General features: G+C 40.2%; 1 protein-coding gene across 1 annotated transcript in view; it reads right to left on the bottom strand.

Annotated features, from left to right (window-relative positions):
• Nucleotides 1-15,581, bottom strand: part of LOC134667571 (uncharacterized) — a 55,904-nt gene extending 40,323 nt beyond the window's left edge. Inside the window, exons 1-3 of the mRNA XM_063525005.1 lie at nucleotides 15,443-15,581; nucleotides 14,980-15,080; nucleotides 8,864-8,955 (exon numbers count right to left, since the gene is read on the bottom strand). Of these exons, the coding sequence (XP_063381075.1) occupies nucleotides 8,864-8,955; nucleotides 14,980-15,079 (192 nt within the window). The 5' untranslated portion in view covers nucleotide 15,080; nucleotides 15,443-15,581. The remainder of the gene's footprint in view (nucleotides 1-8,863; nucleotides 8,956-14,979; nucleotides 15,081-15,442) is intronic.
• Nucleotides 15,582-19,700: the final 4,119 nt, after the last annotated feature.

Raw genomic sequence — 19,700 nt, 5'->3', positions numbered from 1 at the left:
ACGGTTTGGGGCATAAACGATTATAAACCGTGAAACTCGTTGCATGTAAATGCACCTTTATGTTTATGTTTGAGCGGGACAAGCGAGAGATGCCGGGGTATTTCGGGCGCCGACCAGGAACCGGTGCATTAGATAACTCCGCTCCAGATACAATTGCAGGAATCGCGGAATCTAGACCGGGCTATAACTAGATGCACTAACGTGGAACACCGTAGACTTTGAAATACCTAGACAAAGGAACCCATTCCGATCGAATTTCAAAAAATAAAGGTCATTTGTCTAATGCTTAGTTATCAGTTAGCATCAACAAATTATATATTTGATTATATATATTTGATTAATTGACCGAGCTAAAATTCAAAATATATTTTATTCATGTAGGCCTAGCAACCAGCACTTATGAATGGTTAGTTGGAGCTAGAGCGAAGGTCCTTGTTATAGCTTGGGCAAAAATGCATTCGAACCTGTCTGTATGGCTCTTTGCCCGTCTGTCCGGAATAGTCCGGATAATCTTATCCACAGGACGCATTTTATTTTTCAATCGATTCTTGTGAAATTTGGTGATCAAGGTCGATAATTATATATTTTTTTTAGGGTTCCGTACCCAAAGGGTAAAACGGGACCCTATTACTAAGACTTCGCTGTCCGTCCGTCCGTCTGTCACCAGGTTGTATCTCACGAACCGTGATAGCTAGACAGTTGAAATTTTCACAGATGATGTATTTCTGTTGCCGCTATAACACATACTAAAAACAGAATAAAATAAAGATTTAAATGGGGCTCCCATACAACAAACGTGATTTTTGACCAAAGTTAAGCAACGTCGGGAGTGGTCAGTACTTGGATGGGTGACCGTTTTTTTTTGCTTTTTTTTTGTTTTTGTTTTTTTTTGCATTATGGTACGGAACCCTTCGTGCGCGAGTCCGACTCGCACTTGCCCGGTTTTTTTGATTCAGTTTATAGGAATGTTTCAAAATGGCGGAGCCATGGGGTTCCCGAGGTCTAAACCTTACAGAGCAGTGGCTCTATAAAAAAATAAAAAAATATATGGTGGATAAATATATGTACTAGTGAGTATTTATGGATCAATTGTCTTGAAACAGGAAGTTACATAAGCCAGCTACAAGGTTTAAAAACAAAAGAAGACCGGCACGAAAATGTCAGAAATAAACCGACTATTTTACCGCTCCCTGTCACCACTTACTCTGAAATCGATTAGGTTAATCTCACACAACGGTAAAACAGGGGGAAAGATGGAGGGAGGGTTAACCTTTTGGACGCCAAAGACTGATTAACCCGTCACACACTCCAGAGCAACACAGACTTACGTGTGCATATGCATAAAGTTCGATTTCAGTTTTGACACTTCGGTGACGTGCGTCCGAGTGACAGCTTTTGTGTTTGACACGGCGTCGAAAAGGTTAAGGAACAATGAAGACAAAGGGGAGCAAGGTGGGGGGGAATAAGGAACTCACAAGGTGCAGTGCACTGTAATTTACAGTCTTGGCACGGTTTGGTGCGTTGGTGTCCCTCTCCCAACAGGTGCGTTGGGAGAGGGATTTATAATAATGTGTGTCAGTAGAGTTTAACATGTGCTCCAGCTATTGTCTGAAGACTAAATAGCGGGATGTGCCAATATATTTCAACACTTTGCAATCCTGCAATGTGTTTATGAGTCTCACAAACAAATCGGTGGTATATCATTCTTCTTTGGACGAGATTGTGCCGCGTCACACTAGAGAACTGCGCTATACTTGTGTTGGGACATGAGAATTATTTTCTTCCGATGACAACTTTTTGTGTGGTTGATAAAGAATTGTAAGTTTTGAAAGGGGTAGTTTTGAACAATTTCCCAAGATCCTTACTAACTAGATTTCGTAGATTTTTATTAGGACAACAAAACGTTATCGTTGAAAAACAATTTATTTGTTTAGTTTGTATTTTTTGTCCCAATAAAGTCTCAGCTCATTTTTTTTTAAATTTTCATGTCCAACCACAAGGTATGGCATCTTTTTATAGAGTGTCAAGTCCCTGCTTACACATGCTGCGACAGATACTCCTGTCGCTACACTTCGACAAAAAAGTTGAAAATAATTAAGGGCGCCGCTGAGGGCAAACGTGCAATATTATGATAATACGGAATGTCTGCCTGAACCAAAGAGAATTGATTGTAATAGAGATAAATGGCGCGATTCGGGAAATTAATTAGAGATCCACTAGATATGAAATAGTAAAGATATGTGACGTTCACGGTAAAAGGTACCATTTCCACGGCTGAATATTGGAGCGGCGTTAATAATAGCGTAAGCGCCAGCTGCCATAAGGTACCTTTTGCCGTGGAACGTCACATATCTTTACTATTTCATATCTAGTGCATCTCTAATACATTTCCCGAATTGCGACGATTGTTCAAGAAATAAAGTAGTGATTATATGCTCTTTGGAAATAAACGTGTCCCGCAGTTTGACATCCAAAACAGAAGGCGCATTACTGCGCCATGTGTTTTGCGGTCACTGAATTGTCAAACATCAACTTTTCTTCCTCAATCAATGTATTTTTGCCTGATCTTATAGTTGGCCAGTTACCTGTTTATCTGCTGCCGAAAAATTACAGATTACAATTACAAAATACATATATTCATACGATGATAGCAAAACACAGTCCACAAAATATAATACCTACGACGTGGTACAAACAAAAAAATCTAAATCTAAATATTTTGTTCTTCCGCATAAGCGTCTACTGTACGTTGGCAGTTTGCCATTATGTGACTATAACAATATTTGATTGTTTTGTCACATTTTTGACCCGAAACCTGTTGTTGTCAAATATAAATTATTTTAGTTCCTCTTTCATATAATTATGTCACGCACGCCAAATAGACAATCAATTGAACCAGCAGGGCAGGGAGTATATGCGTTTATACTTTGCTTTGAATAAATAAATTGTTGTATTGGTTTTAATTGTATTATTATGTGAACAACGGTTTACGCAGCTGTGGTTCTGAATAATTGTTTTATGAATTACGCTTACAGAGCTTTTAAACAACTTTTTTCGAGCGCACTTCGATTTGATTTGACAAAACAAAAACAAGCCTAATCAATATTCCGCAATGTCGCCACTACGCGCGTATAAATCACATTTAAAAATAGCCCCTAACATAATATAAATAGGGTGCGATATGCGCGTATCAGTCGCGAGTTATATTTTGGCATAAACGGCGATATAAAGATAGATCGTAAGTTATAAATAGGAGTGATTGTGGAATGGCATTACGCGAGTACTATGACGGTTTTAATGCGTCATGATCACAATACGGCCGGACCCCGTGTTGTGATCATGACGCATTAAAACCGTCGTGATATTAGGACTGTAGAGGGGGCGTAGTCAATCAATTAGATGGCAACAACAGCTATGAAAGCTAGAATCTTGTGGCGGAAGATATGGCCGTCGCGCTCGTGTTTGCCTTACCGCAATTACTTTGAAAATATACTTCTGTTTACATAGACCAAAACAAATGTTACCTATCTTCATGGAATAATTTTTAAGAAAAAAAAAACCGACTTCTGTGGGGGCCGGTGAAAGATTATTGTACATGGCACACTATGTAGAAAAGGAGTTAAAACCACCCACTTTTCTACTAGCATTTCGCTTCTGTAAGGGTCGTAGTTCTAGCCTAACCTAACCATTGTTCGGTTCTGTGAGGATCGCAGTTCAAACCTAACCTAACCCACTAAACGGCGGGGGTTTAAGCGGGAGGGGCTAGTAAGATTGGTATCATCATACTTTATACCTACATTTTATGGTAGGTAATCATAGTGGTTTATTTAGTTAAGGGTATCATAGTGGTTTTCCGGGTCAAGGTCCGGGTCCGAAACCGAGTCCGAGTTCGGGTCCGAGTCCAGGTCCGAATCCGGGTCCGAGTCCGGGTCCGGGTCCGGGTCCGGGTCAGGGTCCGAACCGGATCCGGGTATGAGTCCGGTTCTCGGTCCGAGTCCGGGTCCCAGTCCAAGTCAAAATCGAAATTCGTAATCACCAAACGTGTCCTCTATGCGTCGTTGAAGAGTTCTGTTCTGGTCATCATCAGCAGTTTCACTTCATCAAATGCGACATTTTTAATGTAAATGCTTGATTTTATGATGATAATACAAAAATCTCTATACGCATGCCTTTAATATTTGAGGAGTTCTCTCAATTCCCTATGGATCCCATCATGAGAACTGGAGCTTGACAAAAATGTGCCTTAAAAACTAAACTTGCTTAACAAACATAACGAAGAGGAAAAATCGCCAAACGTGAACTATGCGTCGTTGAAGAGTTCTGTTCTGATCATCATCGGCAGTTCCACTTCATCAAATGCGACAGTTTTTAATGAAAATGCTTGATTTTCTGATGTAAATACAAAAATCTCTATACGCATGCCTTTAATATTTGAGGAGTTCCCTCGACTCCTTATGGATCCCATCATCAGAACTGGAGCTTGACAAAAATGTGCTTTAAAAACTTAATTTGCTTAACAAACATAACAAAGAGGAAAAATCGCCAAACCTGAACTATGCGTCGTTGAAGAGTTCTGTTCTGATCATCATCAGCAGTTCCACTTCATCAAATGCGACAGTTTATAATGAAAATGCTAGATTTTCTAATGTAAATACAAAAATCTCTATACGCATGCCTTTAAGATTTGAGGAGTTCTCTCGATTCCTCATGGATCCCATCATCAGAACTCGAGCTTTACAAAAATGTGGCTTAGAAACTTAACTTTCTTAACAAACATAACGAAGAGGACAAATCGCCAACCATGAACTATGCGTCGTTGAAGAGTTCCGTTCTGATCATCATCAGCAGTTCCACTTCATCAAATGTCACTTTTTTGGATGTATATGCTTGATTTGTTGATCAAAACCCAAAAATCACTATATGTATGCCTTTAAGATTTGAGGAGTTCCCTCGATTCCTCATGGATCCCATTATCAGAACTGGGTTTTGATAAAAACGGGACCAATCTGTATGCATATACATTCAATCAAAAAAAGAATTTTCAAAATCGGTCCAGTAATGACGGACAAACATAAAAAATAAAAATAAAAAAAATAATAATAAAAAAAAAACATACAACCGAATTGATAACCTCCTCCTTTGGGATTTGGAAGTCGGTTAAAAATAAACCCTAAATGACACCTTTATGACAAAATTAAATGAGTCATCTTTGGAGTAAATGAAAAAGATGCTCGCAATGGGGTTGGCAACTGTCAAAGGTTTGCATATATGGCGCCATCATAGCCCCTTTCTCTAGTTGAGTTATATGAAATTTGGTTAAAAGGCATCAAGGGCATAAAAGTATTTGACACAATTCTAGGGATTGACAGAGGGCAAGCTATGCTGGCGCCATCTGCTAAATACGGGGTCCCTTTGTTTCCCATAAAGTTTTAAGTCATAATGTATTGTTCGACATATTATCGTTAGTCATAAAACTGAAACCGTTAACTTTTCAGGATTTTCCTAAGGTTATGCTATAGATAGGTTAGGTTAGGTTAGGTTTGTTTTGTGGCAATCCTGAAAAGTTACGCGTTTCTGAGAAAAACCAATTATGACTAACGAAAATTCTGACAATCAATACATTATGACTTAAAACTATTTGGGAAACAATAGAGACCCGCTAAATACTTCGACCGGCCCACCCCGTTATTACTTTATTATGTATATTTTGCAATTTACTTCGTCACTAACTTTTAATTCTACGAAACATAAAACTACTGATTTCGAATTAACCTCCAAGACACGGAAGACGGAAGTAAACAGTTTTACTGCTCGCCCGCCCTACTTGCTAAATGTAGTTCTGTGGAACCTGAGTTCCGCAAACGGACCATAAACTAGATAGAACACGTTTGAAAATCTCCATGGAAAATAAGTTTCGAATACAATCTACCTAATACCTTTATAAAATAAGTGTCGTATCAACATTTTAGGCGAGAGATCGCACAGTACCGAGAAAAGTGGCGCTGTCTTGTGTCGGAGGCCAAGTCTCATTTTGTAACCCAACGGAGTAAGTCTTCTTCGTCGCGTTATCCCGGCATTTTGCCGCGGCTCATCCGGCAACTAATCCAAAGAATTGACGTAGGTCTAGTTTTTACGAAAGCGACTGCCATCTGACCTTCCAACCCAGAGGGGAAACTAGGCTGGGATTAGTGCGGTTTCCTCACATTGTTTTCCTTCACGGAAAAGCAACTGGTAACTATCAAATGACATTTTGTTTCGTAGCTCAACCTACATTGCTGCGCCCATCAGGATTTCATGTGTCATTTGTGTACCTATTTATGCACTTAAGACGAAACAGGAGCTGAGTTTTAAATATTTTAGGTAAATATACCCGTCTCGCTAACAGAAGCGGCTCCTAAAACTAGTGCGGTAAGGACAAGGCGAAAAATCCCGCGTAAAAATCTCATAAATCGAGGTTTCGTACTCGACTGTTTCCTCCTCTAAAACTTAACCAATCCTAACCAAACTTGGAAATTTAAATGAGTATGAAATTATCTGTGTCGGACCGTTTTGGCTCTTAAGTACTTGTAAAACCTTTAATGTACCATGTGAATTGCAATAAATACAATACAATACATAAGTTGCCAAAAACTCATTGGTACTAGCCGGGGTTTGAACCCGCCACCTCCAGATTGAAAGTCGCACGCTCTTCCCGCTAGGCCACCAGCGCTCGAAGTAATAAAAACATGCCTAATTTATATCGTTCATTAATTAGGTAAACCCAACATAATTCACCTTTCCAATCTGGAAACGGTGTCGATCAGATAATGCGTCGTCAGAGGACGCATGCCTGCAAGAATAGATGCGCGTGGGCACATGGAATAAATAACCGAGTAACGGCCGCTGGACAACAGAAACTGAACTGTCTTGTACAAATGTACACACGTGAAAAGGTTTTTCACTTCTGAACCCCTAGTGCCCTGCGTTCGTGTTTGCGCATAATTATGTCTATTTTTGTATGGGATTTTCAACAGCGTGCCAAGCGGTATGTTATGAAAATCCTAAATCCCATACAAAATGACACTTAACGCAAACGCCTACGTCACGTCACGCTATCGAATGAAATTTAGATTTACACTAGGGTCTAGTAGGGGTACTGAATGTTTACGGTACATCATCATCATCAACATCTCAGCCATAAGACGTCCACCGCTGAACATAGGCCTCCCCCTTGGACCTCCATACGTGCCGGTTGGAAGCGACCCGCATCCAGCGTCTTCCGGCGACCTTAACAAGGTCGTCTGTCCATCTTGTGGGTGGACGTCCTACGCTGCGCTTGCTAGTCTGTGGTCTCCACTCGAGCACTTTTCGACCCCATCGGCCATCTTCTCTGTGTGCAATGTGGCCTGCCTATTGCCACTTCAGCTTGCTGATCCGGTGGGCTATGTCGGTGACTTACTTAGGTTTACGGTATACGGAGTCAAACAATTAATTACATTACATTATTGTTGACCAATGGCTTGGTTAGGTACAACGTTACTTTCAGTTGAATGTTGCCAATTTTAAGTCCAGTTGTCGTATATGTAGAAACAGTATAAAAGAAGTGAAAGCATTCGAAAAAAAAATGCTAAAATTTATTTGTTCCATAGTATCGTCTTTATTAGTATAATTATTTGTTCGTAGTGTCGTAAGAGAACGCATTAAAACTTGTAAATGATGTAAAACGAGTATTTTATGAAGTTGGAACAACAAAACTAGGATTTGGCGAGTCCAGCGATAGGCAAACACGTGGTAGAAACGTTGCCAGAAACCACTCCGTTATTTTGTGTTGTAAATAATCTAAAACGAATGGGATAATTTTTTTATGGAAGTGTTAGACAACTATTATATGTTGTCTGTGATGGATTTGGCGAGTCCAGCGGTAGACATAGACAACACGTAGGTAGTAGAAAAGTTGCCAAAAATGCCCACTGCATGTGTCGGCTATTCCTACGAATGCAGTTGAAATGAAACGATGCACTCAGCTGAGCTATGTGATACAGGATTTGGAAGTTTGAAAAGAGCTATCGGTTCGCTAGTAGACTAGGCTATGTATTTTGATTAGAAGTGGGTACTTGGGTAGTATAGTTAACTAGACAAAGAACGGATAAAAGGGACTATGAATGAGGTCGTAACATTGGAGTGGCGACCATGTACCGAAATGAAAAGCGACCACTAACATACTCCACAAAATTGACCGACTATCTGGTAAAGGTAGCGCCACATACTTACTCCATGTTAAGTAGGGCATTATCCAGCACAAGAGTGGTGTGGAAGATCACTTAACATGTCATCTTTATTCAATGAAATTGTGTTTAAATTATGTTTAGTATAATTCATTAATCATTATATTTAATCTAACTTGCATTGAAGCGTATTGACTTGTATATAAATGTAACATTCATTTAATATTATAATAATATGTTTGTTCCCCTAATTGTAAATAATTTATGAATATGACGATGTACAATTAATACAAATAAAATATATTCTATTCTATTCTATTCATCTTTTTTCCACTAGTATTATTTGTACCTGCAGATACTACAGGCACAGAATAAATAATAGTACTAGGTACAGAAGACTCACTCTCTAACAAAACGCGTCTGTTACGATCAGGACAGATATGGCCGCTAGGTGGCGACAGCGCCACGCGCGGCTAATGGCTAGCCACCAAAATTGGTGTGGAACGGATGTACTTGTAGCTACCTGTAGCAAAGCGACGAAATCGCGGAGTGAGCCACGCCTGTGTCAGGCAAGTTTCAAGTTGAATGAGACTAATTTTCCAAATATAAAGCGTTCGTTTAGCCTGTACTATAAGAACTTGTGATTTGTAGGTACTTACGATAGGTGCAGAGGCGATGCCCCCGCCTCCGTAGTAGTACTCGCGACCAAACACCACCAGCGATGTGTGCCACACTCCCTCCACCTGCCGACCTGCGGAAAATAGATACATACGTTATTATTATAGACATAAGGTGCATTTTCAATGAAGAATGGGCCGACTATGATTAATCTGTCGATCACTCTTCGATAATCTTGGAGAGCCATAAGAATTTGAGCGAGTTGGACATTTTTGCGTGCGTTGTCGGACAAGATCATAGTATCCCTACAGGACTGTATTACTGTATATAAGGATCCCACCAAAAACATTCTGTAAAAAACTAGCCAAGTCTCGATGGAGCTGCTTGTTTATCTCTAAAAAGTAATGAAATCTAGACAAAGTCGTGCCAAGTCTAAGGTTCCTTACTGCGATTTCTTTATTATTATAGTTAATGTTGTGTGACTTGGCCGTTGAAGGGTACACAAGGGTACAAAACCAGGTGCTCCATGACACCATTGCACCAATCTGTCGCCAGAACCGCTACCCATTGACGATGGAAAATTGCCACTTGGAAAACGTTGATTCAATAACCAGTCAATTGTAGGCTTGATAAAGCTGCGTATTTCAATAATACTTATGTATGGGCGAGCCTGAAACAAACACTTCTTTTTGGTGCAATGGCAGATTGGTGCAATGGTGTCATGGAGCACCTGGTTTTGTACCCTTGTGTACCCTTCAACGGCCAAGTCACACAACATTAACTATAATAATAAAGAAATCGCAGTAAGGAACCTTAGACTTGGCACGACTTTGTCTAGATTTCATTACTTTTTAGAGATAAACAAGCAGCTCCATCGAGACTTGGCTAGTTTTTTACAGAATGTTTTTGGTGGGATTTCACTTCTTTTTGTAGAAACGTGGGCATATTGATTTATTTTATTTATTATAAAGCGTTGCGAGACTTGCACCTTTTTACATGTAATGTTTTTGATGGGATCTCATCTCTTTTTGTAGGCAGTCCTTCTTTTCGGGTACTCATACCCATACTATGTATACACATATCATAACTAAACATATCTTCATTCATACTCACATCGTACATCGTAGTGTACCTTTACTTTACCTACTATTTGTAGGAACTGCAACAGTAACTTTGTAATATCATATATTTATATGGGATTACAAACTTACTTATGCAGTTCTTAGATCTTTAAAACGTGACTGATATTGCAATATTTTTAGGTTTTCCCTTTATGTGGCCATTAAACCCTAACTCTGTACCAAATTTCAGCTCTCTGAGTTTATGGGAAGTACTAGTTCTATTCTGATGATCATGAGTGAGTTTCATAAATGCGAAACTTTGCTTTCGCTTAACTTCGGAACTAAATGACCTACAGACTTGAAATTTTGGATTTTAAGTATGTGATTATAGCTTACTGGATGACCAAAATTTCTGCGTTCTGGTCTTATCCAGAGGTTCTCAAATAGGGGCCTGAAAATGCGGCGAAATGGTTCCAGTAAAGGATGGTACGGCAGTGTTTGCTTCGCGCTCGACTTGGCGGGGGCACTGCCGTGCCCCCCGATTTATCCAAAATATGACGATGTTATTTAATTATTTATGAGAAAAAACAACATTGCTGATTTTTGTGAATTAAGAATGACATATTTTGTAGAGTCATAAAAGCATAACATATAAATTTATGCGCTTCGTTGTGTAAGATTTTATTGCGGGTAGGTACGTATTGTAGTTTTGTCTTTAAGATTAAGGTACACATTCAGCATTTTAATAAACAAGTACAAATCGACTGTTCTTATTTGATAATTAAATTATAAGCCCCATGTTACACTAACGTATCAATTAGCGATCCTCACAGCGGGAATAGATACGTGTATTCTTGGCCGAGCGTAAACAATGCTTGAGGAATGCGCGAAACCATTCATTACGATACATTACGATCTAATAACGCGTTGTCGGGCTATTTCATGTTTTACGATCAAGATAGCCTTGTAGAATACTATCTCTGTATCATTAGGTATTTAAATGTATGTATGTATGTATGTACTGCGACTCATGGGAAGACCTAGCTCTAAACCGCGTGGAGTGGAGAAACAGTCTTCTAAGAGGTCGCGAAACCCATGATAGGTCCTGGTTTCAAGACTTGGCCCGAAAACGGGCAATAAAACACATGCGCGATGAGGGTCGCCTCGATGCGGATCCTCAATGCACTTTTATTTGTCACAAATGTGGGCGACTGTGCCGTTCAAGGATCGGGTTATATAGCCACGAGCGACGCTGTCGCTAGTTAATAAGTCATAGATGCTGCTTAAATCATCTGTAAAGATGCACAAGGCCTAATGATGATGTTAGTTTGTAATTAAGGTATCTAGGGCCTTAGTTGCCTGATAATAAATGATATTTGATTTGATTTAAATAAAAGTAAACAAAATCTACCCTCAAATGGCTCCTTAAGCCGGTTGGGGGAGAGATGAAAACATTATATACATGATCAAATAATGAAGATTAAAGTCAGGTCGTTCAGTGATTGGTTGGTTAACCAATAAATGTTATAGCTACCCGAAAATGTACAAATTGTTTGTTTACTTTTATTTAAATACCTAAAGATACAGACTATAGATAAACATCAGAGGGCATTAATACATGGTGACTGGATCTTCCTTCATATTAATTTAATCATGTTAATGTCAACCCAATAAGAGCAGGCAAGGCGCCTTTAGCCTTTGCACAATGTCATTCTCGTAAAACTTCGACGTATGCCGCCGTGGCACTGAGTCAAATACTCCTCAGAAGTAACAGGGCCAGTAACAGCGATCCATGATATATTGCCCGTTATGCCATCAACTCTCTTTTCACTCTTATTCCGAAAAGAGAAATGACTGGTTAATTGGTCAAATCTGTCCGGTTGATCGCAGTCGCGGTTGACAGTTGATTGGGTAAAATTTGTAGAAAATTTGCACAAACAACTTAGTAAAGGCCACAGCCGTCACTGATAAATGCATGCGTTTTGCGTTACATTGCTGCCACAGACCAACCATTGCAGCATTTGATCGATCGACTGAATTCGTTGCAACTAATTTGGTAGCCGGTAATTTTCTAACATCGCATGCAACGACACCACAGGAGCAGTGGAGTAAAGGGCTCCACTCACGTTGCATGCTATGTACGCACTAAATAAAACGATATGTTTTTCCTCCGAGGAGTTTCTTTGGCTGCCTGACTGCATCATCAACAATTGTTCAAATTTAAGACGGAACAGGAGCTGAGTTTTAAATATTTTATGTAAATATACCCGTCTCGCTAACGGAAGCGGCTCCTAAAACTAGTGCGATAAGGACAAGGCGAAAAATCCTGCGTAAAAATCTCAAAAATCGAGGTTTCGTACTCGACTGTTTCCTCTTCTAAAACTTAACCAATCGTAACCAAATTTGGAAATCTAAATGATTATGAAATTATCTGTGTCGGACCGTTTTGCTTTTTTGGATAATTGATATCAGTTTTGAATACTACGACTCTCATTGCGGCAATGAGGCCATTTTGGCCATTTTTGAAGGGCTCTAGCGCTTTGAAAAACAAAAATATAAAAAAAAGCAAAACGGTCCGACACATAAAATATTGACAATATTAATCTGTGTTGAAAAAATCATTGCTCTAGCATCAAAACCCACGGAGGAAACAATCGAGTACATTTGTATGGAGAAATGACCACAGGAGTGGACATTAATATTGTCAATATTTTATGTGTCGGACCGTTTTGCTTTTTTTTATATTTTTGTTTTGGCTCTTAAGTTACAAGATTTGAAGCACATATTGCATACGCGGCGAAGCTAAATAAAAGTGTGTAAAAAGAAATAACGAACAAAGAGTGTTACATAACGAAAACTTTCTCCGTCCCAGCTCGCAGTCTAAGTATAGGTGTGTAAGTAGTCCAACAAAACAGTCCTTGAAACAGATCGGGAAGTGGGACGCCGGTGTCGCTTACCTGCAGGATGCAGCCAGATTACTTTGTATTTACTATGTAATGTACCTATATGATTTATTAAAAATAGAAAAAGAAACACTGTTACAAACTTGTTGTTAACTTTTGTACCTATAATGAATAAAGGGGGAATGATAGACTGTCTAGCGAATAGTTATACTGAAGTTGCCGCGGAATTTTACCCACAAGAAAACTATAAGTACCTATACCAGTACTATTAATTTTGACTATTAGGCATGCAGTCTTTCAGTAACATTTTTCGTAAAAAAACCGGGCAAGTGCGAGTCGGACTCGCGCACGAAGGGTTCCGTACCATAAAGGAAAAAAAAAATGAAAAAAATGCAAAAAGAAAACGGTCACCCATCCAAGTACTGACCACGCCCGACGTTGCTCAACTTTGGTCAAAAATCATGTTTGTTGTATGAGAGCCCCACTTAAATCTTTATTTTATTCTGTTTTTAGTATTTGTTGTTATAGCGGCAACAGAAATACATCATCTGTGAAAATTTCAACTGTCTAGCTATCACGGTTCGTGAGATACAGCCTGGTGACAGACAGACGGACAGACGGACCGACGGACGGACGGACGGACGGACGGACGGACGGACGGAGTCTTAGTAATAGGGTCCCGTTTTACCCTTTGGGTACGGAACCCTAAAAATACCTCGTCTTCTTTGAAGCCCCGTTTAAAATTGTCTGCATCTTAAAAACAAAAGCTGCGTAGTTCAGGGTGATATTCCATCTGACTAATATCTTGGTCCAGTGTCATTGCTCCGCTGGCTCGGGCACGTAGTCCGGAGGGGTGAAGAACGCGCAGTCTGGAGGGCGTACTCTGGAGTACCAATAAGTGGCCGAAGGCCGTCTGGACGCCCTAGGTACCTACCGCTGGAGAGACGAAGTGCAAAAAGACCATATCGAATACGGCGCCTTCGACTCGACAGAAACGGCGCGGCTTTAGACAGAGCAGCATGGAATGGAGGTCTTTGGTGTCGGAGGCCAAGATCCACTTCGGGTCTTTGCGCCACAGCAGTAAGTAATGTCATTGCGTGTCACTCTCTCATTAAGCATAATGTGAGACAAAATACACATTGGACAAAGAATCTGGTGGAATACCACTAGACAGTACAAAGGAACACACAAAGACACGACACAAACATAAACAAACACAGGTTACTAATAACAAAATCGCTACACCTAATAAAACCAAGGCCTCCGCTGCGTCTGTCTGTCTGTATATCTGTACTCAAATATATGTTCGCGATAAACTCAAAAACCACTAAACGGATTTTCATTCGGTTTTCACCTATCAATAGAGATCACTCCGTATTCGGTAACCGGCCGCCGAATATTCGGCCGGCTGACCATAATTTTTGAATTGAACAAATAATATGTTGGATATATTAAACAAATGTTACATGTAGATTTTTCGATTATAATCAACGAAGGGGTATGACTGGGCCTGTTTTATAGATTCCATTTGTTTACCCCAAAATCAAGCAAAGTTACTATCCGGTATCCAGCTGGATACTAAAATTAGGGCCAGATAGGCCAGGTACTGAATCATCATTCTCTTGCCCTTGTCTCATTCACTTGGCGTCGGCGCAGCATGTCTTTCTCTTCCATATCTCTCTGTCGCCCGTCATTTCATCATTCACTTGCGCTCGTTTCATATCATCTCTCACACAGTCCATCCACCTTTTCCTCGGTTTTCCTTTCCTCGTACTTCCCTCCACATTCATTTGTAATACCTTAACGAAAGTAACAAAATATCCGGTGCATCTCTAGCAACGACATGGAGCGGAAAGCATGCAGCCTGAAAATGGGCAGATAATCTTCTAAATGAAAAAGCCTGTGGGTTATTAGATAGGTTTCAATAAGTAATGGATTGATTTAGGTACAAAGAATAGGAGGTATAATCAGTAATTAAATTGCTGATAGTTTTTTCTCAACCCTTGTATGCCCTAAAACCGGCAGAGTGCGAGTCAGACAGACAGACAATCACACAAGTGATTCTATAGGGGTTCCGTTTTTTCCGTTAGAAGTATGGAACCCTAAAAACTGACTCTCCTTTAGCTTCTGTCTTCATCAAAGTAACAAGTATTTGTTATACTATCTAAGCAAAAATAATACCAAAAAAGTTACCCATGATAGCCGGTGATAGAAGAGCAGCAAGGCCCTGCGTCAGGTCATAGATATACAGGTCTACCGGCTCTCCACCAGGACACTCGCTTTCAGTCGCCATCCTGCAATCACTTCACTGCTTATGATACTGTTACACACTAAGTTATGGTACTGTTACTCAGTATTTTAAGTTTTAAGAATTTTTATCGTCCGTTTATTTCCGTAAACCGAACTTAAACGCGTGCGAGCGCAGGGCGGGCGGCAGTAGGCGCCGCGATTGGCAGACTCAGACTACGCATACTACGAACTTTTGAAATTCTGCACCCAAAATATAATAGTATTAATACGTCGCCGCCGTCCGACGCACGCTAGTTTTCAGCTAGCGCGAAAGCTCGCATAACTAGCTGGATATTGGCTAATAAGGAATGATGTAATATTGTAAAATATAATTTTGAAAAAAAAAATCAGAACAAAATATTTTTACCTCCTTATTTAAAATTTGACTTTAATGAAGCGTCAAACAATGACTGCAAGATGTTTTGAATTATTATATTCTAAAGGCTAATGATATTTTACATATTACAGCTTGTTTATGTTTCTATTTCTTCGGTCGATGAAATATGAATAATTTGGACAAGTTTTGATTTTTCAACTCAACTCAACATGACAAGACATTAACAAATTTGAAGTTAATAAGGTGCGTTCGTCGACCTAACGAATCTACTTCAAGTTAGGTTAACAGAACTTCAAGTTAGGTAAACTAGGTAAAGGGAGCCGCAAAAGTACATGACCAAATAATTCGTACATAAAGTGACCATATAAGGCTTATTTTTAAAACAGAGTTATTTTTTTTGTTGTAAGTATTATTTCTTTCCTAAACAATAGAGTCTGTGCGGAAAGAGAAGAGTCGTGGCAGAAACGGGAACTAACATTTTAAATTTTTATGGCAATCAAACCTTTGACACCAACTGTCTTGTAAAAAGTAAACAAACTTCTGTCAATGTATATTTTTATTAACAAAAACCGCAAGATTTATGTATAAAATATTTTCAAAACACGATAAAACCGTACATAAAACCACAAGGAAAATTATATTTAACATTGTTCGGTTTTGTCAGCGGGAAGAAAACGGCTAAAAGCCGACTATCGACTTACAAAAAGTTGCGGTACGTGTTTCCGCTATTCGCGGGTATTGATGTTGTATTTAATATTAAATAATTACCTATTTAATATGCCCCCTAAGTAACTTGTCTCCGGTACATAATCGGTAAGTATATTCATTCAAAAGATATTAATTTTCATAAATATGCAGGTCATTCATGATCTTTAAAATAACTGACAAATAGTCTTGATACTTGCCATTTTATGCATATTTATATGTAATTTCTTTTTCAGGATTGTGTAAAAGTACCTACGGTATCTCGAATAAAAGACCGCTAAGTAGGTGATATGCAAGAATTCGTAATCTACGTGCCGGATTCAAGCACATCCAGTTCAGATGAAGATAGTTCTATGAGTGTCCCTGGTTGTTTTGAAGCTAGCTCAAACATAAGTGACATTGAATATTTTAATTCAGACTTCGATTACAAAAAATGAAACTTTTTCCAATAAAACGAATCAAAATGCACAGTCCTCCACATGCACAAGAAAAACCCCAAGTTGCCCTACACTTTAAACAACGTACAATTAGCAGGAACCACGACCCAACAAGACCTAGGAGTCATCATGTCTGACGATCTCAAGTGGGAACCCCATATTTCACAAATGGTAAAAAAGGCTAACTCTATAATCTACATAATTAGAAGAGCTTTTCGTATTCTCACCACCGAAACAATGCTCAAGATATATAAGACCTACATAAGACCAATTCTGGAATATGGTTTTCAGATATGGAATCCATACTTCAAAAAAGATATTGACATGATCGAGCGAGTGCAGCGTAGATTTACTAAAATTCCCACACAGCTAAAGTCACTTTCGTACGAGGAAAGACTAGTCAAGCTGGGCTTGACAACACTGCAAAAAAGGCGTGAACGTGGCGACTTGATCGAGACATTTAAAATCATTCATGGATATTACGACTGTCCAGAACTAAGCGACCTGTTCACTCGAAACCCAAACACGCGCACAAGAGGACACTACCTTAAACTAGTAACCACAAAACATAAAACAAATATCGCGAAAAACTTCATTGCAAACCGAATAGTAAATGCTTGGAACAAATTACCCTCAGAAGTTGTGAACTCTACAAGTGTGAATCAATTTAAAAATAGACTCGATAAACTATCTAAACAGTGAAATCGTGCTAAGTGAACTATGATTTAGACGCACCAGCATCAGCTGCCTGTCTAAAACGAAATAATAATAATAATAAGCCCCCAGGGCAGCTTGTGGCGAGCTGAATGGGAAGTGACGTCCCTTGGGTCCCATACCCCCGAGAGTCGGTCAGGCCCCTCTCTCCAGCTTGCCTTCATTGGCCGGCTGGAGTGAACACTGAGCAGGGGCCGCAGGACTCTCACCTCTGGCTTGCCTTAACCGGCCGTCCAGAGTGGGGTGTCAGAGCTATATGCTCGCAGGGCGGAAGTGAAATATGCCTAAGACGCGAGTTGGCACAGTGGCTGCCTACAGCCACTGGGTAGAAAGCGGTGCACACCTCTCCACGCCCTGAGCCGCTCGCGTGATGTTGTCCCCTTGGCGCTCCGTGCGAGCGGCCGTTTTCGGGGACCCATATTGTGAGTTGGCGAGTCACCACCTGGCCCATTTTTTCATGTTTTTAACATATGAGCAGGGCAGGTGCCATAGTCTCCTCCATAGTCCCGGTTACTAGCCCACTAGCAACTCAACGCAATAGCCCGGTTTCTTTTTGTACCTTTTCTTGCAATAGTCCTACACTAACCGGGGCTTGTCCTTGGGTGCACTACTATAGTGCAAACAGGGATAATCGTCGGTTGGTGTCACATTACATTTAGAGTAAATTGTCTTATTACAAGGGGCCTCTACGTGTTGGCTTCGGCCCCACGCACGCCTTCCAAATGCCCGGGACCCCATGGTCCCGAGAATTTGTAAAAGACAGACATAATAATAATAATAAACCCGCGGGGGCAGCTTGTGGCGAGCTGACGGTGAGTGGCGACACCGCGGACCCCTATTCCAGAGGGCACTTTCATCTGGCCCTCGCCTCTGTGCTTGCCTTGACCGGCCGGCCAGAGTGGAGTCGCAAGAGCGGGACCTATGCTCCAGGTTGGAAGTGTAAAATGTCATAACGCCGGCGGCCTGCTGAACGGATTACCGGGATCTGGCACACCGCAGACTCACCTCTCGACAACTTTACAGCCACTCCAAAGTGTTGCCCTGTTGTCGCACTGTGCGTGCGGCCATTGCGGGGCCCACTCAATGAGTTGGCGAGTCACCACCTGTCTTTAACAATATTGAGACTGATTGTCACGGCAGGTGTCCGCTAGTCTCATCCCATAGCCCGATATCCAGTCCATCCAACATTCAAATCAATAGCCTATGACCTTAGTTCCCATCGCAGCACAAAAGTGCTGCACTGTAATAGTCTTTGCACCTGGCGGGGACCATCTCCGGATGTATCATATTGTGCGCTCGGGGATGGTATCCGCCACGTGTATCCCTTGCTTTTAGATTAAATTGTCTTAAAGGGCCTCTGCGCTGTTGGCTTCGGCCCCACGCACGCCTCCCAAAAGTCCGGGACCCCATGGTCCCGAGATCCGGAAAGGACAAACAAATAATAATAATAATAAATATTTCTTTATTTGTAAGTTCGTTTACTAGGTTCTGAATAAAACTTTTTCTAATAAAATATTTCTTTATTTGTAGGTTACGTTAGTTACGAAATTATATTTCATATTTAGCAGTGATTTTTCGTATCGTGACGGCGTAATATCGTGAGATGAGAGAACCGGACATATCCCAATAAGGCCTACCTACTTATGCACTATTTTTATTCATATTCATATTTATTACTAATAATGTACACATACATTACAAGTCAAGTTTACAATGGGTGAAATATATCCCAGATAAAATTACAATTCTATTGCCCAATTTGTACCCGATCTACCCGGTTTAAATAACTGTTGGAATGCACAGATTAGGCAGTACATAAATGAGACTCTATCTTGTTTGGTACTAAAATTACAGTTGTATTAGGCAGATTCTTAACTAGTTTTAGCAGTTTTGTCAATCGCAGTCACTTTTTAGTATCTGAGACATAAAAACAAGTGTGTTTTAAAAAGAAAACTAGTGCCTGCGCTAAATCAGAGGATTGAGTTGACGAGCCGACATCGGGTCTCTATTGTTTCCCAAATAGTTTTAAGTCATAATGTATTGATTGTCAGAATTTTCGTTAGTCATAATTGGTTTTTCTCAGAAACGCGTAACTTTTCAGGATTGCCACAAAACAAACCTAACCTAACCTAACCTATCTATAGCATAACCTTAGGAAAATCCTGAAAAGTTAACGGTTTCAGTTTTATGACTAACGATAATATGTCAAACAATACATTATGACTTAAAACTTTATGGGAAACAAAGGGACCCCGCCGACATCACCACCAGGCTCCGTTTAGTAAGCCGTGGTAAAAAACCGGAACAAAAGGGATTCAAGTATCATGACCTTTAGTGTCGTAGTATAATCACGTGACCAGTGTTGTCAGCATAGCAAAAACCATAAAATAGCACTGGCGCGCCCTCAAATCCCACGACTCTTCTCTTTCCGC

The sequence above is a fragment of the Cydia fagiglandana genome, chromosome 9 (assembly GCF_963556715.1).
Source record: "Cydia fagiglandana chromosome 9, ilCydFagi1.1, whole genome shotgun sequence".
NCBI lineage: Eukaryota > Metazoa > Arthropoda > Insecta > Lepidoptera > Tortricidae > Cydia > Cydia fagiglandana.
This window is presented reverse-complemented; position numbering and strand designations above follow the sequence as displayed.